Genomic DNA, 23,681 nt, shown 5'->3' with positions numbered 1-23,681 from the left:
AAGCCAGACACAAAAAGCTACGTTTTGTACGATTCCATTTATAGGAAATGTCCGGAACAGGCAAAGGCAGAGAGACAGAAGGTAGATTAGAGGTCTCAGGGGCTGGGGTGTGGGGAGCGGAGATGGGGAGTGACAGCTCATGGGGATGGGTTTCTTTTGGGGAGATGAGAATGTGCTGGACTTAGAGAGTGCTAATGGCTGCACAAGTCTGTAAACATGCTAAAAACACTCAACTGTCTACTTTTAAAGGGTGAATCTTACGCTGTGAGTTACATCTCAAATTTTAAAAGTACTTAAAGCTAAAACAATGACCCCAGTGCTAGGTTACTACAGTCTCGAAGGAACAATAAAACAGGCCCCAACACAATTTGTAAAGATTTAACATATCATGAAGGAAGCGTGTGTTTGTGAGGGTATGTGGTTTCAGAGAGAAATGCAGACATGTTAACAAGCATCGTGTCTGGGAGGTAGAACTGTGGGTGATTTCTATTTTCTTTTTATTTTCTGTATTTTCTAAATTCTCTACAATGAGTCAGAACAAAAACAAACATGTTTTTTAAAAACAAACTGTGTCAGTGTATAATTAAGTCCCAGGCTCTGTTGCGCTCGGCTGGGGATGGCGCCTGTGTGGGGTGGGGCTCGGGGAGGGGAGGATTGGGGGGGAGCAGGAGAAGCCTCATTCTCTGCGGCCACTGCTGGGGTCCAGGCTCTGCCCTGCATGGCCTCCTCCAGGCTGCCAGCCAGGCCTGCACCAAGGCTGCCTCCTCCAGGTCCAGCGCTGCCCCCAGCCCCCCAGTTCACAGTCACTTCTCTGCCCAGCCTGCTCCCCTCCCGGCAGGGCTGCCCTTTTCTCTCTGCTGCTCACCTTTCATTCTACCTTCGAAGCCCAGCTCGGGTGCTTCTCCTTGTGGGGCTCTGCTGCTCCTCCAGCCAGGAGGGACCCTGGCATCGTGAAGGTCCTGCTCATCTCAGAAGCCGGCTGCCAGGCCCCCGAGAGCAGCAGCTCTGTGACTCAGTGTATCCTAACGGCCACAGTTAGACCCAGAGGCCAGGGGTTCTCTAAAGCCCTAAAAGCTTTGGGCATTGATTGCGAGGCGTTTTATGTGCAATGACAGTGTGTCCTTTGGGCCCTTGCTCTTGGTTCCAGGTAGATTCATGGCTACGCTGCCAGCCCAGCGATGCCCCTTTTGACTTTGGACCAAACCAAAGGCCGTGTTGTCTGGAAACTATGACAAGATTGATGCAGAAAAGCTCCCGGTTCCCATTTTATGAAGACCTTAGTTTGGACCAACTGGAGATTATCGTGGCCGCGGAGGATGAATTTGGGTTTGCAAGTCCTGATACGGATGTGGAAAAGTTAACATGACCACAAGAAGCTGCAGGTCACACTGCAGATCAGAAAGATGTACACGAACAAAGTATCAGACCTCTTCTCCGCTGAGAGAGGACAGAGGGTCCTGGGAGCGTCTGGACACGAGAACACATTGGTATTTAAATTCCCCAGGTGTTTTGCCCTTTAAAAGTAAAGCTATGAAAAAGGAGAGACAAAAAGAGAAGAAACTAGCCATCAAACTCCTCACCTATGCAGAAGACTGGAAGGACCTGCACTTCAGATGAGCTCAGATTCAAACCCCAGCTTGTATGCTCGTGGCTGCACGGACCTGCTGTGACCATGTCCTAACCTCCCCCTGACGGTCACTTGCTGAAGCTGGTGTCTGACTGGCCTGGTGCGCGTGCTGACCGCCATGGAGGGAAAGCGGTGAGGGCCTCACACTCACTCCGCAAAGGGGCGACTGGCCCCTCAGGAGGACCCCACCTGGTTCTGCAGCAAAGCCTGATGGGGGTGAAGGCCCACCGCTCCAGCCCCCACGGTCCCAGGGTCCCTCACGTGGAGTCTGCCGGCCCCATGGGTCAGTCTAATAATAAGCCTCATCACAGCAACGCCCTGCGCGTGCACTTGGGACCCTCCCGGCAGAACACGGAGCATCTCAGGAAGCTTCAGAGCAGTCATTTTATCATCCCCGGTTCGCAGCTTACAGAACCACGGCTCAGGATGTGCAGACAACTTTCACCTAAAAAGAGGTGGAACTGGCTTCCAAAGACAAGCAGCAGCGATTTCAGAGAAAGACCCTGGAATCACACACACCCCTCACAGCTGAAAGGACACGGAGCCTGCGGGAGCCCCCAGCCCAGCCCACCCAGGGTCAGCAGATACGTGAGGTCTGGCCACTGGCCACGCCCCCCGAGCTTCACCTCCCTTCTCCCTCTGACTCCCAGACTCCAAGTGGCTGGGGCAGTCAGATCCAGGACACCGGTGAGGTCTCACCAGGGAGAGATGGGCCAAGAAGGGTCCCGTCTGCCTGGGTTGGCATGGACCAACCTTTCTCAGAACTCTCCAGACTTGCCATAAGGTCACCACTTAGCATCCCATCCCCACCACATGCCGCCCTGACCCCCACTCTGAAACAGATCTGTAGATAATACCTAAAGGGCATTTACTATGTCTGCACCCACACCCTGCCCTCCCCACCGATCTTAATTCTGATTATGTTCTCCTCCAGCCCCGGCAGTCAGTAGCAGTTGGCAGGCTCCAGGTCAGCACCAGCAAAGACAAGAGAGCTCTGCCTGGATCCTTCCTGCTCTGCTCTGCTCGGGCCAGGGCCTCCCCTCCTGCCGTCCTGGTTGTGAGAACTGAGGATGCCTGGTTCTGGTACTCAGTGTACTCAGCAGGCTCAGAGTCAGATGGAATCAGTCTAGGAGGACTTCCTGGAGGAGGTGTGTTGCATTGATTCAAGCAGTAGAGAGGCAAATCCTGGCAGAAAGGAAGAGGAAAAGCATCCTAGCCTGAGGAACAGCTCCAGCCAAGGCTTGGAGGTAGGCGAGGACAGGTTTGGGGAGCTAGGGACACGATGGGGTAAGTGACCTGGCAGGAGTGGGTAGAGAGCAGGTATAGGCACACCGACGTGAAAGCAGGTGTAACTCATAGCAAGACTTGTCCTGCTGGCCCTGAGGTCTGTGGTTTCTGGTCAGAGGAGCAATATTATGAAAGTGGTGCTATCCAATGACTTGGGGGAGCCTTGGGCCCACCCTCACCTGGCCCCTCCGACCCATTCAGCCCCAGCAAGCAGCAGGACTAAGAATTGGGGAGACAGCTGGCTTCCAGCACCGCCACGCCCGGCCCCCAGGCATGCTCTCCCCCTCCGTTTCCCCCCACTCCAGATGTTCGGAGGGAGGGTTTTACCGGCAGGCGCAGGTTAGTAGATGTGCAGCTGAGGGGCCGGTTAACAGGGCCAGAGAAGCACGCTGGGGCTGGGGCTGGGGCCGGGGCTGGGGCTGGGGCCGAGGCAGCTGCGGCGGCCCAGAAGGCCTGGGGGCTCCCTGAGAAGGCCTGCAGCCCCAGCTGAGGAGCACGAAGGAAGGGGACTGGGAGAGGGGGTCCAGCCTCCTGGCTCCCGGCTGAGATGCATCGCGTCCAGACTCTTCATCCCCACCCCCGCCCCACCCTGAGCTCCGGAAATTATGACCCTCCTGGCCCAGCCGCTTCATAGAGTAAGGCCCACGTTGCCCACAGGGGCAGGGACCATCCCTAAGTGACAGGTAATCCTAAACAATGTTATTCTTGGCTTTGGAAGGCATTGCATGGCTTTTTTTAAAAAAAAATAACAAGTTTATTACCCACCTCTGTTTTATCTGGGCAGATCCAGGCGCTAACGTGCAGACCCTGACAGCACGCGGCCAGGGCCCGTGGCAGCGTCCACGCCAGCCTGCGACCGTGCTCTGCTGGCTCTGCCCGGGGCTGCTGTCATTCCCTGACTCCCTTCCAAGCTCGGCCTGCCCTCCGCCTCCCCCGACAGGGCCAGTGGAGGGCAGGAAGGCCCCCAGGACGCCCTCCTTCCTCGAATGCCTGGGTGTTCTGAGGAAGCTTCCAGAGGAAGGCGGGAGCAGCAAGTGTTGGCAGAAAGACGGTCCATTTAAGAAGCAGACACACCTGAGTCTAAATTCCAGCTCCCGTTCTTACCCCGGTTCATCGCTGGCCGGGCTGCCTCACCTCTCTGCCCCGTTCTGCATTCATTTGTTTATACGTTTATAAGCAAAGATGCCTGAGCGCGTGCATGGGCCAGGCACGGTACCAGCGGCGGGGAGTCCTGAGTAAAAGGAGGGACAGTGTCCACCCTCATGAAACTCAGAGGGGACGGAGAAAGGAAGAAAGAGGATGAGGCAGGCGAGCGGGACGCTCTGGCAGTGCGGGGTGGCGGGGCCCTGCGGAGTGAATGTCGGGGCAGAAAAGGCTTCCTGCGGGCTGCACGGCCCCCCCGAAGCCCGGGCAGGGGAGCAGGACACACTTGCTCAGTGGGTCTGCCAGCGGTGGCAGGTGGCAGCTCAGCAAGGAGCTTTGTCCTCAGGGTGTCGGGAGCCACGGGGATTTTAAGCGGTGTGTGTGTGTGTGTGTGTGTGTGTGTGACACGATCAGGTTTGTGTTTTAAGGTCCGTCACACTCAGAGTGGGGAAGATCGGGATGAGTCCAGCACGAAGTGGGGGACCGGCTGGGAGGCTGCTGCACCCCGGGCAGGGGCGATGGCGGACAGTGATGGCCGCCAAGTCATGGATCAGGGAAAGTAAGTGACGACACAGAGGCTGGGGCTGGAACGCCCTCAGGAGGGGCATCAGGGGTGTTCAGCTCGAGGTCGGCTTGGCCACCCACGCGAGACTCCACCAGCAGCCCACGCAGCAGCCCAGGCTGCAGGCACGGGCTCGAGAGGGACGAGGAAAGAGCCCCCAGGATTCTGACATCGATAGGGTGGCACGGCTGGGGGCCTGCAGAGAAGACTGAGGAGAGGCCCGTCAGGTAGAGGGAGCTGAGACCCCGTGAGACAAGGGCTGGGCAGGGCCGGCTGGGCTTAGCGAAGATCTGGACCTTGGTGAGAACCACTGCGAGGGACCAGGAGACGCAGAGGCCAGCCTGGAGGTGACAAACGGAACAACGTGCGCACTGTGAAGGGGGATCGGTGGCTGGAGAGGCCTTGGAGCAGAGCGTCCGAGATGGCACCAGAGCCCAGGGCCCTGCAGTCCGCGGAGGCACTGGGTGGTACCATCACCTGGAGATGCTCAGAGTAAGCCCCTTCCCACTTCCCCTCCCTCTGCTCCCGCCCTCTCTCTGCCTCTCCTCCCAGTCTCGGCCCAAACTGCGGTGCCTCGGCTCCGAGGAGCGGGATGGGCCAAGGTCACCTCCAGTCCCAGACAGGTGCTGTGTTCCGGCGCGGGGCATCAGGGTGGGGCGCCCTGAAGAAGTCTCCGGAGGGCGGGCGCGGGAGGAGCCGGGAGCCAGACCTGCCCTTTCTCTTGGGGAGACACGGTTCTGTGAGGGGCTGTCCTCTCCAGGGCTGCCAGGGCCCCTCGAGACTCACCCAGCTGCAGACAGCGCGGCACCCCCGCCCTCCCCACCACCCAGACCCCTCCCGAGGGCCATGGAGTCCTCCAGACCAGGTCCCACCGGAGCGCACGGTGTTATTTCAGGGCAGGCGGGGGGAGGAGTTGGCTCCAAGTCCAAACACGTGTTGCGGCCGGTGAGGGGGCGCCGCCACTTTGGCCAGAGTCCCGGGGGGGCCACATTCCAGAACCACTGATCTTAGTGCCATCTGGCCAGAGAGGTCACAGAGGCTTGTAAAATGATGGTCCCCTTTCAGAAAGGAGCGAAAAAGCATCTGCAGGCCTGCCCCCATCTCGCTGGTGACGCCAGGAGAGTCCCCACCCCTGCCTGGACCCGGTGACCCGCCGCCTCCCCCTGGTACTCTGAGGCCCTGCGCCTGGGCGGGCAGCCTCCACCCTGCGGCCTCTGCGGCGGCCCAAGCAGGAGCCCAGGCACCTGTGGCCTTTTCCGGCTGGTGTGCAGACTCCCACACACCGGCGAGCGGCTGGCCACCACCTGGGCGCCAAAGGCCAGAAACAGGTGGACGATTACTCACAGACTCTCAAAAAAGATCGCCCCTTCCCAGCCCCTGACCAGTCTTCTCTCCTCAGATGGACGGACAGACGGACGGCTGCATGGCCGGGGAGTGAGGGCAGGGGAGCCCCCAGTGGTAGGCTGGCGGCCAGCACACAGACGCTGTCCCCACCTCTTCCTGGCTGGGATCTGGCCACCCCTCACCTCCCTCTGGGCTCTAAGGCTTCAGTGGGATGGAATTCTGAAACGAGGTGGTGAGCTCCCAGCAAACTGTTTACCAATTCTGTGATCAACTCCCTGAACCTTCATTCCTCATCTGTAAAATGGGGACCATGGGACGTCCCACAGAGATGTGTCCCCAGGAATGAGTGAGGTGACATCTGCTGAGCATTAGCCTAGATCCTGGTACCACAGTGGGCGTTCAACAAGCCAGAACCACAAGTGTGATTGTCATTACATACACTGGGCTTCACCATGTCCATCAGCTCTGCTTCACTTGTCTACACTGACTTTACATCACATTCACCTGCCCTGACTTTTCTGTCTCAGAAGCTTAAGTCCATGGTGTATGGGTGGGGATGGGGGTCTAGGTGTGCGATATTCCCACGTCAAAGCACGAGCTGCTGAAAGGCAGGGCCCTTGTTTTACTGTTGAGCTCAGGCATTTCAGGCTTGAATAAGCAAGTGAACAGATGGATGGAAGGATGGACGGAAGGATGGACGGATGGATGGACGGATGCATGGATGGATGGGTGGATGGATAGATGGATGGATGGGTGGAAGGATGGACGGAAGGATGGATGGATGCATGGATGGATGGGTGGACGGATGCATGGATGGATGGGTGGACGGATGCATGGATGGATGGATGGATGGACGGATGGATGGATGGATGGATGGATGGATGGGTGGATGGACGGATGCATGGATGGAAGGATGGATGGATGCATGGATGGAAGGGTGGACGGATGGCTGGATGGATGGGTGGACGGATGCATGGATGGAAGGATGGACGGATGGCTGGATGGATGGATGGGTGGACGGATGCATGGATGGAAGGATGGACGGATGGCTGGATGGATGGGTGGACGGATGCATGGATGGATGGATGGATGGATGGATGGATGGATGGGTGGACGGATGCATGGATGGATGGGTGGACAGATGCATGGATGGATGGGTGGACGGATGCATGGATGGAAGGATGGACGGATGGATGGATGGATGGATGGGTGGACGAATGCATGGATGGATGGGTGGACGGATGCATGGATGGAAGGATGGACGGATGGATGGATGGACGGGTGGACGGATGCATGGATGGAAGGGTGGACGGATGCATGGATGGATGGGTGGACGGATGCATGGATGGAAGGATAGACGGATGGATGGATGGATGGATGGGTGGACGGATGCGTGGATGGATGGATGGATGGATGGATGGGTGGATGCAGGGAGGGAGGAAGGGGAGATGGATGTATGGATGGATGGATGGACGGACAGGTGGACACCAGGGGTTGGAGCTCTTCTGCCCTCCACACATACCCAGAACCCAGGCCAGATCTCCACACTGGCATAAGCTGCTCAAGAAGAGGCACTACTGCAGGAGGGAGGAACCTTGCCTCTGTCATCTCCCCATGGGGGGGTCACCCCACTTCTTGGCTCTGCCCGGGGCCCATGTGCGCCTAATCTCAGTCTGAGTGGCCAGCTCCCACCCCCGCCCTGGGCGCCCCTGCCTCTCCCAGGTCTCTCAGGCCTAGGCCTGTCGGTGGTCCACAGGGCTGAGGAGACCCACAAGGGCCGAGGGCCACGCTGCTCCTTGGTGGGCCAGCTTGGGCCAACTCTCTCCCAGACCAGCATTTATGGCTGAAAGAACGCTCACAGGATCCCAGGGCCCAGCCCACGCGGACACTCTCCTAGTTCTCCGGGAGCCAAATTACCCGTGTTGAGACCTTCGTCACACGCAGGGGGCTGCCCGCGTGCCCGCCCACCCACCCACCTCGAACCAGCCTCTGACCCAGACGCATGTAGTAATCAACTCCCGGAACCTTGGGGAGATCCAAATACAGTAGCATATAATCATGGGGCCCGAAATAGCCGTGCCAGGGAGGCCATGTGCCACCTCGTGGTCCCTGGGGACCCCTCGGTGGGCCCCACAGCACAGCCGGGCTTTGGGCTTTCTCTGGCCAGCAGGCAAGTTGGGCGGCGCTGACCATATCCACTGGATCACCTGAGAGCTCAGGGCAGCTCGGGGGCTTGTCCATGGCAGACCGGGCATCGCCAGGGTCAGAGCCGCCCAGGCCTGGACCATGTCCCACCTCCCGCTGGTGCCGGGCCGTGCTGGGCAGACGCCGCCCCCCTGCCCGGCTGACTCATGGACCGCCACCCTGGCTGAGCCTCTGGTCTCCTTCTGACTCAACGCCCAGCTATCACCCTGCCACTCTCCACGGGACCCTCACCGGCCCTCTGTCCCCCTCACACCCCTGGCTGGGCTGGGTGGTGCCTCCCAAGAAGGTGCGTTGTCATCCTAACCCCCAGAACTTGTGGATGGAAGAACTGCATTTGGAAAAGAGTCTTTGCAGGTGTAACTAAGTTAGGGGTCTCAAGGTGAGATCACCTGGATCATTGGGGTGGCCCTAAAGCCAGTGACAAGTGTACTGTGAGAGACACAAGCAGAGAGGGGCCTCGTGAGGACGGGTGATGTGGCCACGAGGAACGCTGGGAGCTCACAGCCACGGGAGGAGGCTCTGAGGAGGACCCGCCCTGCTGACACCTTTGTCTTGGCCTGCGGCCTCCAGACCGTGCAAGCGTCCGAGTCTGCTATTTGAGGCCGCCCAGGGGGGCTGGGGGGTCCTTTCGTCCATAACTGGCTCTTACTCTTCTACGGGCATCAGAATCCACTGGGGTGGGGGGCTCGTGGAAACGCGATTGCAGGCCGCACCTTCAGAGGTTCTGATTCAGCAGGTGCGGGTGGGGCCTGGGAGGCCACGTCTGACAGGTTCCCAGGAGACGCTGGCGCCGGTGCCCAGGGCCCCCGCCCGGAGAACCACTGCTTGACACGGTCCCTCCAGGCGGTGTGAGCCATTCTCTGCCTGGGCCCCTGCCCCGAAGACACCGTCCTTGGCCCCGTGATGCCCTCCTCCTTCCCCCGGCGCTCAGAGGTCTGAGAAAACGCTTCCCCGAGGGACCCCCTCCCATGCACAGCCGGTTCCGCCTCTACCCCAGTGGGAAGCTGCAGCCAGGCTCCCCCAAGCGCTGTCGGTCAGTGGGCTGTAGTGCACAGGCTGCTCCTCGCATGGCTGGGTCGGAAGCGCTGTTTCTGGCGACAGGGTACTAAGGCTCTTCACGAGTCAATGGTTATCAGGCACAAGCAGCCTCACGGCCTCTCCTGAGGAGCGTCTGGGGGTCTGACCAGCACCAGGGGTCTCTAGGGATCCACGGCGATACCAGAGTGTCAGCAGCCTGGGCTACCCTGGCAACCAACACTGTCCATGTGCCAGGGACCGATCGTCTGTGTCCCCTGAAATTCATATGTCGAAGACCTCACCCTCTTCCATACGATGGAATTAGGAGGCGAGGCATTTGGGAGGAATTAGAGCCCTCACGAGTCAGGAGAAGGTTTCTTTCTGCCCATCTCTGCTCCCCCAACGCGAGGGCACCGTCTGCAGCTCGGAAGAGGCCCTCGCTCACCAGAGCTCCACCACGGCCCCGATCGCAGCCTGCCAGCCTCCAGCTGCTAGAAATAAACAACTCCTGAGCCACCCACCTACGGCACTCTGTTACATCGGCCCAACCGGCCCCACCCAACCCTGGAATCCCAGGGTGCAGACACACGCAGGCCAAACCAGCGTCCGTGGGCATCCTCCAGCGGGGCGTACGCTGCAAGGCCAGCCCTGGGAGGAGATGCACTGGAGACACCATGGTCCCAGAGCCCCCGACGGCCCAGTGCCCAGGGCTCATCGTCTGCCCACGCAGTGCCCTCAGCATGGCCCTGGGGGGTGGCTGAGTGTCACGGTATGTGCGTGGACCCTGGGCCAGGCTGCCTGAGCTTTGACCCCGGCTCTGCTACGTACTGTCTGTGTCCCTTCCACCGAGTCCCTGCACCAGCTGTGCCTCAGTTTGCTCATCTGTGACATGGGGTGACGAGGTTAGCGGTCTAACCATCCCACAGAGCCCCAAGGTGAAGTGAGGTGTGAGTACCAGCGGCTCACACACGGAAGGGGCCATAAGTGCTGGTCATCACTGGTCTGGGGGACAGCTGTGCCTCAGAGGAGGGTCAGAGATACGGAACAAGGGGGATCTGCTCAGAAGCCCCCCAAGAAGACCCGCGATCCCTGTCCTCCAAGAGCCTGTGCGCTGGGTGGCATGGCTGGGCCACTTTCCTCCTCGCCCCACAGGCAGAAGACGCGCGTGTTTGCAGAGGGACCACCCACTGTGCCAGCCCCCAGAGACCAAGCGTGCAGCCGTCACAGGTGACTCGGGCACGGGCGCCCCTCCCCCTCCCTCCCCCAGCACAGGCCCCGGTGTGTCTCAGACGGGGCTGCGCTGCTTCTGACGGGGGTCTCGGGCTAGAGTCCGCACCGCCCTGGACGCGTTTCCCTGGCTCGGCAGAGAGCGGCGGTGTCACGGGGCTGCCCTTGTGGTGACGTGCTCCTCCCAGCGTGTCCAGGATGGGACTGTTTTCTGTTTTCTCCCCTAATTTAATCCTGCCACTGGGCCTTTCTGATTCCTCTCAGGCCCCACCCGGACCAGGCCTGAGGTCTTTCTGGGCTGTTTCTCTGCTCTTCCATGGACTCCCCTGCCACCCCCGGCCCTGCCTCACCCCCACCCAGTTTCTCTTTTCCCCCAGGCTCCTGTGGCTGCCGTGGTTTCTCTTGGCCGTGGCTCTAGCCTGGCGTGACACGTCCGGCACAGCACCCTCGCCCTCCCACAGCGGTCGGGGAGGAAGCAAGTGTATGCAGGGGCCGGGGGGGTGATGGGGGGGCCAAAGAGCCTGGGTGCTACATCGGGCTGCGTGCCTGGGCCCATCCCCTGACCGCTCCCCACACCCAAACCCGCTTCCTGTCCTGTGCACCACGGGACAGAACCTCCATGGACATTCCAGGAATGTCCGTGGGAGTTTGTCCAGGGGAGGTGAGGAACAGCCTTCCCTGGGGACCTGGGTCCCGGGGGCCTGGCTGCCGTGGACCTGCCGCCCCAGGTGCCAGCTCTGACCGCGGGAGGCCCTGAGCCGGTCGGAGCCTCTGTTCCCTCATCTGATGACAGAGACGGCCACTGTCACAGGGGCGCGTGAGGATGGAACCGGATCACGTGGGTGTGACGCCGCACGTGGTGCCGGCACGCAGGGCACTCGACGGAGGCCATTCCCCCCGCTCCGCTCAGCCCGGCAGTCTGGGCCTGCTACTCCTGACCCCTCCTGGAGGGAGGGGCCTGAGTCAGCTGGACAGCGTGTCACTTTGATGTAACACCCACCAAACAGAAGCTTCAGGTAGGGGGACGCCCCCCCCCCCAGCACATGCACACACACGTGCGCACACACACACACAGGCACATGCACACTCTGATGTCCTGCAGGCAGAGTGACCCGCGCTCCAACTTATCCCAGATGCCTGGTCACCCCACCAGGTACCAGGCAGGTACCACAAACCCAACATGTCCAAAGGGGCCTCGGCGTCCCCCTTGCCCTGTGCCCTCCCTGGCGCATCCCCTGGGATTCACGACTCACCACTCGTTCAACACGTTCTCACTAAGTCCCCACCGCGGGCCAGGCTGTAGCTGACCGGCCCCTCTGTCCACCCAGGTGTCCAGGCCAGAGAGCTGGCGGTCAATACGACTCTTCCTGTCCCTGGGCGCCCGCGTCCGGTCAACACCACCATCCCCAGGAGTGACAGTGGTAGCAGTAGCTCCTTTCTGTCCTATCGAGGGACACAGACCCTTTCACCACCTCCCTTTTACTGAAAAACGAGAAGCACACAGGCCAGGCCACTGCAGGCCTTACAGGGAGTGAATGGAGGAGCTGAGATTTGAACCCAGGCAGTCTGAGCCCAGAGCCCTGACAACCAGGCTTCTTGATATTCCCAGAGCCAGTCCGCTGCTCCTTTAGCCACTGCCCCCGCCTTTCCTCCGGCCCCGTCACGTTCCCTTGGCATAGGAGCCCGGCACCAGCTCCCCGCCTCCAGGCTGTCCTCCTTGACTGCCGCCAGGGTGATCTGCGGTGATGCAAACTCCGGCTGAAGGTCCTGTTGATGGCTCCCCAGAGCCCTGAGCATGAAGCCGGGATCCTGGGCAAGGTCCTCCTCATCCCTCGTGGATTCTGGATCTCGTTCGCTCCTGCCCTTCCACCAGCCCCCAGCCCCCCCACAGCCAGCCAAGCTTGCCCCCGTGCACACTCTCCACGGCCCACTCAGCTCCTTCTTCTCTCCCAGTCTCTGCACGTGCTGTTCCCTCTGTCTGGAATGTCCTTTCCTGCCCCTTCACCCGCTTGACACTTACTAATCCTTCAAGAGGCAAAAAACTCGGCTTTTGCCTCCGCAGCAAAGCCTCAAAAACGTGTGAAATGAACGGGCGGGAAACAAGCTAAATGAACTACATAACAGCTGTATCCCGCACGGCACAGCTGCCCCAGGTCCTCCCCACATCCGCTGCGTACTTGCTCTTCGTGAAACCCCCTGAGGTGTCGGGGGCGGGGGGGGGGCAACCGCCCCCCATGGGGAGGCGGGCAGCTGGGCACAGAGACGGTCAGAGACCAGCGGTTCACACCAGAGCCAGCCGGCCCGCCGCCAGCGGTGTCTTCACAGGACTGCAAGAGGCAACGCCCTCTCGGCGGCCTCAGACCCGGGGGGCCCTGGGCCTGTGTCCCCATCCCCACCCTGACCCCCCGGGCAGCAGGGGGCACGGCCACGGAGGGAGCTGGCCGTCTAGTCTCCCGGCCGCAGGGCCTCCGTGTCTCAGAAAGTGCAGGAAGTGCCTGTGTGGCCCAAGCGTGTAAAAGACAAGACCCTCAGAGTCCCCAAGCACGCAGAAGACGCAAGTCACAGGGAAAACATTAACGTCTAAGTAAGTGTGGAGACGTCCAGTGGAAGTCTTTTCCCCCGTGGAAACCTCTTTGATGCTCTGGACGACATCCCTTCTGGACGCCCCTAGTGGACAGGACAGGAACTGCAGCGTTCCATGGAGGGCTGGACGGGTCACGGGGGCCAGTGAGTCTGGGACGCGGGGAGACGTCTGTCTGAGTTCGAACGCTCCCCCGCTACCAAAGCCCCAGGGTCAGAGCAGGTGAGCTCCTTCCTGACAAGACAGACCCTTCCTGACGCTTCTTTAGGGCAGCAACCTCCAATGCCCACCCAGACTCCACGGCAGAAGGCCAGACATCCCAGGACGGCGGCCCCGGGGGCCCCACCCAGGGAGGTCCCATCCCCACAGTCCTCCACAGGATCTGGGTGCCTTCCTGCCCCGAGATACACACGCACTCGTACACATGACATATGACGATGAGAGCCCCCTGAAGAAACAAAAGCCAGGAGCGCACTGTCGGGACGGGGGGTGGGGGGTGCAGGGAGGAAGGGGTGCCCAGGCCCGCCCCCAGCCCCACCTCCGACTCACAGAGACTGCAGGCTCTGCAGTTCCCACAGCGCCTCGGCGGGGATCCCTCCCAGCAGGTTGTTCTGCAGCATCCTGTGAGGGGAAGAGGCGGCTTGAAGGACTCCCACCTGCCCGCCTGCCTGCCCGCCACGCTGGAGCCCAGCCTCAGAGCCCAGAGTCCTGTCCCACCCCTCCCTGGCTGGAGGTCCAGGGCGCTGTGCACGGGGCTGGGAGAGTGCCCTAGAGGGACTTTGGGGAAAAGGCCGGGGAGCGGAACGCGGGATCCTCTGGCCGTCTGCTCTGGAAGGACGTGGGCAAATGCACGATTTCCTCCCCAGGCCTCAGTTTCTCCGTCTGCAGCCGAGAGGCCGGGTTTTCTTCGGGGAAGGGGAGGATGCGCAGGGCCCAGGCAAGTCTGTCCTTGTGGTGTGTGTGTCTATAGAGACAACTTGAGGCCCCCAGATCGGAGTGTCAGCACCATCTGGTGACGCCATGACACATGACCCCACAAAAGCAGGGACATGCCAGCCGGGGGCACGATCCGCTAGGGAGGCTGCCCTCCTGGACCCGTGGGGCAGTGAGTCAGAGAGCGAGAAGGGGAGAAACTGGGGTCTGGGGCCTCCAGGTGGCACTGCTGACCCCAGCGAACCCTGGCCACCAGAGCTGTGCTCAGAAAATTGTGAGGAGGCCACTCCAGGGCCTCGGGGAGTCCCTGAAGCCTCAGGGCCCTGGGCAAGGGTCCTGCTCGCCCGGCCCTAAGGGAGGACCTGGGTGGCCGCTGCCACTGGAACGTCCTTCCCTGCTGGCCTCTGGAGAGGAGGGGGGGCACGTGGGGCGGGCCCTCCAGGGGGTCAGGGAAGAGCCGGGGGCAGGAAAGAAGGAAGTTGCCCCACCCTGACCCGCACACCCGTCGGGCCCTCCTGGGCCACGTACAGCCCCAGGAACAGCACCTATTGCAGGATAGGCTGCTCTGGAACTGGGAGGGACCTCCAGGGAGACCTACTGTGTGCCAGGCATGCCGTCCACCCTCCCTCTAGGCATTACCCCATGCAGGAGCTCTGGCCACATCTGCCCCTCACCTGCCCCGACGGGCACAGGGCAGGTGCCCTCAGAGGTCCAGGCATCTCTCTACACACCTGGGTCAGAAAGAACTGTGGCTTCCCTGAGGACAGCTCTGGTGGGGGGGCGAGTGGGGGCAGTGTGTCTGGGCTCTCAGCCTCAGGACTCTGCAGGACAGGGATCCCCACCTACGGTCGCGGGAAAAGGCACGGGGCAGGGGCTGACCCTCTTGACCCAAGCCTGGCCAGAGGCTTGGAGAACCAGTGCAGGAAGTCAGGGACCCTAGGAGTAAGACTTCCAGGTCAGGTGTGGGGCTGGGCGGGAGGGACAGGGGAGGGGTTCTGCCACAGCCGCTCAGAAAGGATCAGAGAGGGAACCCCCTTTTTTGGTCCTTTGCCTCCGGAAGGGCAAGGGGGAGGCAGAGTGCCCTGCAGGGACAGCCGGGCCTCACCCACCAGAAGAAGATGAAGTTCAGATAGGGGCCCCTGGAGCAGCTAAAGTGACCGCCTCCCAGCACAAAAAGAGGTTATCGTGCTGACAGCGGGCTTTACTGCTCTATTTTTCTCGCAGGTCTGAAAACAAGTAGGGAAGGCACTGCAGAAGGAGAAACCGTGGCGGACGCCAGGAGGTACTTCTTGCCCAGATGCAAGTGGAATCCCTGCTGTGAAGACGCTGAGTAGGCGGGCACCATCCCCGGAGACCACCCACCCATCCCTGAAGCAGAGAAGCGGACACGAAGGCTTTGGGGAACTGGGGTGTCCTCGGGGCGGCAGTTGGGGGTCAGTGGCGATGGGAATGGACTGCCTGGCTGCCCTCCTCTCCAGCCGCAGCCTCTCCTGCCGCCCGACCCGCTAGGCCGCACGGTGTCCAGGGGGCGGGGCTGCGGCTTCCGGGAGGCTTTGATTAATTGCCTGACGCAGGCAAAGAAGAAAGAGGCTCGACCCTAAGCTGGGGGCTTAGGAACGGGACGCAAGTCTCACATCTTCTGAAAGCCCAGCAGACAGATCCCCCGCTCACCAATCCGGCTGCAGGTCTGGGCCTGCCGCGGGGCACGGATATGCCACCACGCAGGCCGCCTGGGCCACGTCTGGCTCCGGGGCCCTCCCCACCCTCGGGGAAGCGATGCTGGTGGGAGCGGGACAGACAGACCGAGAGAAGAGGCAGGAAGCACTGAGGGCCGGCAGGATGGGAGAGCAGGGTCTGCAGCAGAGCGGAAGGAGGAGGGACAGGGGACAGAGGAAGAGCGCCCAAGGGCAGAGAGGGAGTAGGGCAGCACGAGAGGCCAGAGCCCTGGAGCCAGAGGCCAGCAGTGCCGGAGTCAGACAACGTGGAGAAAGGAGAACGCTTGGAGGTGGTCTGGGGGCTGTTGACAGGCTGGAAGCCTGAAGCTCACGGGCCAAGTGGGCAGGGCCACCGCCAGCCCATTGACAACTTGGAGCAAATTAGAAAGATACTCCTTTCTAGATGGAAGTAGCCCCAAGGCTGGCACAGGGCTAGATTTCAGCCCCTTCTCACCCCTCAGGCGATGGTCTTGTGCAGTGAACAACCCGCTCAACTGTACAAAGAAGACCTGCCGGTCAAGTTGGGGCTGAGGGGGCAGGAGAGCGTGGGAGTGGCTCACCATTTTAGGGGAATTTCAGATGCTCCAGGATCAGCCCCCAGGCTCCTCCTCTTCTTCCCAAGCCAGTCCCTGTGGTGACGAGCCCTCCCGAGGAGCCTCTCTGATCCACCCTCAGACCCCCCGCATCCCCTTCTCCCACCTCCTTTCACCCACACTCATCGCAAGAGCAGGAGTGGGGCCCGGGGAGGACAGTCGCAGTTGCGACAAGGTGAGCTGTGGACTGGGGTTGCGGAGAGGGTGCCGTAGCGTCCCCTTTTGTCCAATGGGCTGTGGGCTCAATGGAAGAGAATAACACGAGGTCCTTTTCATTTCTCACTTTCCTTTTGCTTCAGGGACAGAGACGCCTAGGAACTGGAGAACGGGACATGTTTGCAGAGAGAATGGGACCCAGTGCTGTAGCCAGAGACCAAGGCTGGGGCTCGAGAGGAAGGAGGTCCAGAGGAAAACAGCGGAGATTCCTCCTCTCCAGAAACTGTCCTAACCGCCCAGCCTGAGAGTTCCGGGGGGGCACGTGGGTCTGAATCTGACCTTGACCCTCAAAGACCTGTGCTAACGGGCACTATTCACGTCACAGAAAGGAGAGGAGGTCACTTCCCTACATGTGGCCTAAGCATCAGGTGCTGTTATATGTTTGTTTACAAATCACAGAGTTTGTTACAGACAGGGCGAGAGCAAAGACATGGACATCATTAAAATGAAAAGTGAAGATAAGGAAATGAGCAGGCCAGTGGCAAACCAAGACACAGGTTAGAAAGCTTCCATCTGCCCAGAGTTCTCCAGGCTGCACCTCCATGTAAAGTGGGACTTAGACTTACAGGATTTTCAGGCTGTGGAGACCAGAGAACGCCTGTCCCGGGATGTGCGAGAGGCGGTTTCCAGAGAGACGCCTGCAAGTCAGAGAGAAGGGCCGGTGGGTGATGCGGGCAGGGAGCCAGGCAGGGTGGTGGCCCTGGGTCAGCATCCTGGGACGTGGGAGGGAGGCTGCTGGTGTAACTGCACTGCCAACGGCACCATGACCCTGCAGGGGGCCCACTAGGACCCCCAGCCTTCAGAGGAGGAAACCGAGGCTCGGGTCACAGAGGGTGCCTGGTGTCTCCCTGGACCTGATTACCACTAGGCCCACGTCCACCACGTCCATCCACAGCGCTGACCTGCTTACCCACCATCCCCCTACGTTGTCTCCCGTCACCACTGGAGTTAGATCAGACGGGTGTGTCTGGGTCTCCCTGTGCCCTCAACTACACAGACAACCCCACTAGTCCAGGGGGCAGGGAACAGGGTGTTGCAATTAGTCTAACCCTGCGGTCTAATTAAGCGCTTCCACGTTTGTCATGCGTGACCCTCAACTCTGAAAGGAGCGAACAGGAAGGAATACGCTGACGCTGACGGGCGTCCTCAGTGCTCAGCCTGGCGGAGCAGTCTGCTGAGGGCGGGGCAGAGTCTGCTGAGGGCGGGGCAGGGTCTGCTGAGGGCGGGGCAGGGTCTGCTGAGGGCGGAGCAGAGGCTCTCAGGCATCACTGGGCGCATCAGTTCTCACTGAGAGGCCTGCCAACTGCCGATGCGGAAATCGTGCTGACACAGCTCAGAAGCTATTTTAAAAAATATATCTCTACTAGGGGACTTGCCTGGCAGTCAGGTGATTAGTACTCTGTGCTTCCACTGCAGGGGCCGCAGGTTCGATCCCTGGTCGGGGAACTAAGATCCCTCATGCAGCATGGTACGGCCAATAAACACACACACACACGCGCACACACACACACACACACACTGAGTCTTGTTATTTGACATGTGTTGTTAAAAAAAAAACACATGGAAAGGCATCGTGACCTTTGGGGTAACTAGCTTGGGTACTCTAGGTGGGCGTCTTGCCTCTGAAACAGGCCCAGCCCCTCAGGGAGTGGGGCATGGAGGGCCGGCAGCCCACAGGGCTCAGGCTGTGCCCGGATCGCCAGCCCGGCTCCTAGGCCTTTGCCCTGCTTTTCATTCCCACCAAGCTGGGCCCCGCCACCTTGACGGCCCCTCTGCTGCCTCTCACTCTGTCCCTTCCTTTGAGAACAGCCTTCAAATTCCTCCTTGGAAGGCGTCCCCACCCACCCTGCCCACTCGCTGACGTGGCGAGCCCAGGTGCCCACACCAGGCGCCCTCTCGTCTGCTCCGGGCAGACCGAGTGCACCCTTGGGGGGCCGTGCCTAGGGCCAGGGTGAGGAGGGCTGTGCAGGAGTGGGTCAGGGCCAGGAGCCCCCAGTCTGAGAGTTTAAGTAAAGCTGGTAGAGCCCCGGGATCAGTGGTGACGCCCAGACAAGAACCAGCAGGCTGGGGGTCGGGTGAGGAGGGGGGCAGGGCTGGGAGCAGGTGTCCTGGCTGCCTGCAGGGGACAGCGGGCACTCTGGCCAAGGAGATGACTCTCTCACGTGAGGCCAGCCTGCAGGGCTCCAGGCCGTGGGGAAGGATCAACCAGGGAGGACTTCCTGAAGGAAGTGGGCCTTGTGTTGGCCCTGACGGAATGGAGAGAGAGATGGTGGGCCTGCCGGGCTGGAGGGGCAACCTGCTCAGATGCAGGAGGGCTCCAGGGATGGGCAGTGGGACAGGCCTCCCTGGAGCAAAGCTGGCCGGGGGGGCTTGGGCCAGGTAAGGGAGGGTCCTCGAAGCAGCTCCTTTGGATCGTGGGGAGCCGGAGAAGGCCGTGGAGCTGGTGAGAGGCACCCTGAGGTGGGCAGAGTGTGTCAGAGAGGAGGTAGGTGATCTGTCCTTAGGGGCTGCGGCCGGCTCAGGGGAGGGGACATCAGGGCAGCAGCAACAGCAGGGATAGGTACGGGGGACCTTCAGAGGAAGAACCACCAGGACCTGGGGAGCAGCCGGCGGCCGGACACAGGGGGCAAGGGCAGGTCAAGGACGACCCCAGGGAGAGAAGCAGCGTTGACAGAAAGCCGGTCGGCTTCAGCTGGGGAGAGGCTGGATGTGCGAGCTCCTCTGTCCCCACCGCCCCCCTCGGGCCCACACCTGGGCAGGTGGGGCTGACCCCGCTCAGAACAGCTCCCCAAGGCCATTTCCACTGGCTCCACCCGTCCCCCTGGGGACCCCCGGTTCCCTGTGTCAGAGGTCACAGTGCCCGCCTCCAGCCCCCCACCCCCCCCCCCCCCATCTACTCACAACTCCTCCAGGAAGCGCAGGTTGAGGAAGAGGCCAGGCCGGAGCTCCGTGAGGTTGTTCATGCTCAGGTCTCTGCGGGAGAGAAGGCAGCGGGCAGGCTGTGAGCTGCGTCCTCCCCGGGCCGTGCTCCCCGTGGCTCTCCCTGCGCCTCCCTCCTCCCCCCTCCCTCCACGGGACGGGCTGTGACGAGGGCCACAGAGGAAGCCGGCCCCGTCGGGGACAGGCCAGAGAAAACTTCAGAGGATGTCAGAGCAGGACAGGGCCAATCAGCACGCAGGATCCCTCACGGACGTTCTACCCGAGACCACCGCCATCCCGCGGGCTCCTGGAATCAGCCCCAGACTCACCAGGGGTTGCCTTGTACTCAGTCCCTGAGCCCGCGGGATTCCACAGCCCTCTGAGGCCTGCAGTCTCTCCCCTGTTGTCTCTCCCAGAACCCCACCAGGCTCCTCCTACTTTTCTCCAACCAGAGGGCCTGGCCCCTGGTACAGCCCTGAGGAGTCCCACCTTAGCCCAGTCTCGCCTTCCCACATTATCTGAGAGACGCTGAGGGTGGTTTCTGTGTCACTGCCCTCCAAGATACCCTGCACACAAAGGAATCACAATACTGTGACTGTGTAACAGCCGGCGTTTACTGGAGGCCCACTTTGTGTCAGGCACAGGCTAACCTTTATCCAAATACAGTAGGTCCGCTACACACGAACCTTCAAAGATGTGAACGTGCGTTCGCATGTCCAGTCACATAAGTTAGTTCACGCGTCTGGCGTACATTGTCACGTGTGTGCAGCCTCTGTAAGTGGTTGCGCTTTTGTGTACTTTGCAGTACTGTATAGAGTACAGTAGTACAGTACCTTTATTTCAAGCCCAGGATGTCTGAAAGCAAGCATAAAAGCAGCGGTGATGTAGCTGGGACTGCTAAGAAGCGGCAAGCAATAATGATGGAAACAGAAGTGAAAGTAACTGAGAGAGTGGAGCGAGGCAAAAAGATGTTAGACATCGCTCATTCTCATAACATGACTCATTCTATCGTCACGAATCTAAAGAACAAGGACAAGATCGTGGAACATGTGGAGTCTGCTGTGCCGACGATGTTGACAAAATACTGAAGAAGCATGGAAAAGTGATGGAGGAGAGGGAGAAACTTCTCAGTGTGCAGATGCAGGATCAACGTCAGCGCTGAGTCCTGCTCAGCTTAATGCTGATTCAAGAGAAAGCTAAAAGCCTTCATGAAGACCTGAAGAAGAAACACGGCAAAGAATCAGAGGGCAAACCTTTTAATGCCAGCCATGGCTGGTTTCATCGGTTCAAGGCTAGAGCCAACCTTCACAACGTAGAAGTAAGTGGAGAGGCAGCAAGTGCAGATAGGGTAGCTGTCCGGGAACTGCATGAAACACTTTGAGAAATTATTGATGACAGTGTGTATTTACCTAGCCAGGATTTTAATGTGGATGAGACACAACTGTACTGGAAGAGGATGCCGGACCGAAGTTACATCAGTAAGGAGGAAACGTTGATGCCGGGCTGTAAAGCAGCAAAGGACAGGCTAACTGTTGTTTGGTGGCAACGCTTCCGGTGAACTGAAGCTGAAGCCTCTTAGTTTATCACTCAGAGAACCCGAGAACCCTTAAACACAAAGCCAAGGGCTCTCTTCCTGTTGCGTGGAAGCATAACCCCAAATCCTGGATTACACAGGCCATCTCCCAGGACTGATTTTTCCACCAGTTTATCCCAGATGTAGAGAAATACTGCTTGGAGAAGCACGTCCCAACAAAACATTCTTTTGCTGCTCGACAATGCTCTGGGCCACTGCCCATCCATGGATGACTTTCATCCCAACGTCAAAGTAGTGCATCTGCCACCGAATACTAGCGTTGCTCATCCAACCTATGGACCAGGGAGTTAGAGCGACTTGCAAGAAATATTATTTACGTCACACTTTCTGTCAGGCAGTAAAGGTAACTGACAAATCAGGAACAACCTAGGGACAACTTTGGAAGGACTATAACATCTACAAGACCATAAAAACATTGACTTTGCATGGTGTGAGGGTATGGCGGTCACCATGAATGGGGTTTGGAAGAACCCTTGCCCACAGTTTGTTCATGATTTTTGTGGATTTGAGAAGGTAGATCAGAAGTCCGAAGAGGTCTTCAGCAACGTAGTGACCCTCAGCGAGAAGCTGGAGCTAGATCTGCAAGAGGACGACTTCACTGAACTCCTTGCTGTGCAACATGAGGAGCTTACTAATGAAGACGTGATGGAATTGGAGGCCCAGAGAAAGGATGAAGAGGGACAGGAGGAAGAAGAAGTAACTGAGGAACTGGAGAGATTCACGACGCAGAAAATGGCAGGGGGTTTTCTTTATTCGAGGAGGCACTGTTAGTTTATGAGGCACAGGACCTGAACCTAGAATGGTACCCAAAGGTGGCAGCAGCCGTTCAGAATGCAATCCAGTGCTACCTTGTCATCTGTGATGAGAAAAAAAGAGCTACTACCCAGACATCACTGGATCGTTTTTTCAAGAGGGTGGAAAGAATTGAATCCAGCAAGGAGCCAGCACCTGTGCCACCAACGTCAGGCGTGAGTGAAATGGCAGCTTGCCCTCCGTCTCCTGTTGCTGATGTTGCTTCAGCTCTACCATCTCCCACCTCCTCTCCCTCCTCCAGTCAGTAACTGTTCCTGCCTGTTCCCTCGATGCCAGCCTCTGTATACCAGCTGTTGTACTGTAATATTGTCCTTTTCAAGGTACTATACTGTAAGATTAAAAATGTCTTCTTTATTTTTTGTGTTTGGTTTTTATGTATTGTTTGTGTGTAAAGTGTTATAAACCTACTACAGTACAGTACTCTATAGCCAGTGTGTAAGTCGGGTACCTAGACTAACTTTGTTGGACTTACAGACAAATAGGATTTACAGACGCGCTCTCGGAACTGAACTCGTTCGTGTGGAGGGGACTTACTCTAATCCCAGTTAATTCTCACAACAACCCCAAGGTGGATTCCAGTGTTACCTCCACTTTACACTCAAGAAAGCAAAGAGGAAAATGCTGAACATTTCTAATTTGAGTAAGATTAAATCTATTTTCAAGGGGGAAAAAAAAAAAGAAAGAAAGCAAGCAAAGAGGAAAAGAGCGCTGAGGCCAACTCTCTCCTTGGTTTACCTGCCAGACCTCGGGCTCTTTCTTAATCACTATGACCCTTGGTTTCTTCATCCATAAAAATGGTTGAACACCACCAAACTCCTAGGGCCCTCGTAAGGATTAAATGAGCCAGGGCTTACAGACTGCCTAACAGGGCACACACATCAGTCCTGTCCCTCGGTGACCTGTGGGCAAGCGTCCCAGCCCAGCAGGCCTGGAGCAGGCAGAAGGCGTGACCTTAGCCTGCTGGTCCTGCCCTGCCCCAGCGTTTTCCTCCCAGTCTGCGCCGGGGAGCAGTGACGCTCGGGCTGCACGTGTGCGGCTCATACACTTGGGATCCCTCCCGTCTCAGACTCCTAACAGCTGCTTCTCACCTCTGCCAACTCCCCCCAGCCTGAGGGCACAGGGTGGACCCAGACCGGCCCACCGTGTGGCCGGGCACCACCCGCGGGGCTTCCTGCAGCTCCCTCCTCCCCAGGGGTGCACGTTGCCTGCAAACCCCAGGGTCTCCATTTTCCACAAGAAACGCGTGTGACGTGTGTGCTGGAGATAGGGTGGGGGTCAGGGGTTCGGGGCCCAGCTCCAACCTATGAAAAGGCTGTTTAGGCTCCGGTGTTTTACCTCCAGTGAAGCCTGGCCTCTGGACGCTACATGCTCTGAGGAAGGAAGCCAGCGGGGGCAGGTAGAGCCGAGGAACCGGCAGGCTCCCGTCCGGCTCCACATGAGGACCGAGGGGCCGTCCCGGGCCGGGCCATTCCCGGCCTGCCCGTCCAGAAGGAGGGCCGGGCGAGCTGTGGCTGCTTGGCTGGCGGCCGCAGAGCCGCAAGCACGCTGGACGGTGGCGGGAGGGGACGGTGAGGCCACGGGAGCTCAGGCCGCAGACCCTCCTGCCCGGCCCCGGGCCCGGGCACGATCGGCCCGGCAGGAAGGCGTGAGGATCCACAAAAGCAGGTACCTCTGAACACGTACCCCGAGCATCTCTGGACGTGTCTCCACAGGCGCTCGCGGGCATGTGACTCAGACCCCGTCACTCAGCCGTCGCCCCGGGGACTGCACCTCAGAGCCTCTGATGTGGCTCCATGCCCCCCCCGCCCGCCCCCCCCCCGACGAGCAGCCTCATTGTTCTCCTTGGGGAGGAGGGGGCCTGCACCCCGCCCGCCCGCATCCCGCCCGGGACAGCGCCCAGCCCAG

The 23,681-nt window shown here is 59.6% G+C and overlaps 1 protein-coding gene across 1 annotated transcript in view; it reads right to left on the bottom strand.

Annotated features, from left to right (window-relative positions):
* The window catches only part of LGR6 (leucine rich repeat containing G protein-coupled receptor 6), a 94,818-nt gene that overhangs the window by 51,719 nt on the left and 19,418 nt on the right, over positions 1-23,681 (bottom strand). The window contains exons 2-4 of the mRNA XM_060011471.1: positions 19,352-19,423; positions 17,017-17,088; positions 13,543-13,614 (exon numbers count right to left, since the gene is read on the bottom strand). Of these exons, the coding sequence (XP_059867454.1) occupies positions 13,543-13,614; positions 17,017-17,088; positions 19,352-19,423 (216 nt within the window). The remainder of the gene's footprint in view (positions 1-13,542; positions 13,615-17,016; positions 17,089-19,351; positions 19,424-23,681) is intronic.

This window comes from Delphinus delphis, chromosome 1, assembly GCF_949987515.2.
Source record: "Delphinus delphis chromosome 1, mDelDel1.2, whole genome shotgun sequence".
Classification (NCBI taxonomy): domain Eukaryota; kingdom Metazoa; phylum Chordata; class Mammalia; order Artiodactyla; family Delphinidae; genus Delphinus; species Delphinus delphis.
This window is presented reverse-complemented; position numbering and strand designations above follow the sequence as displayed.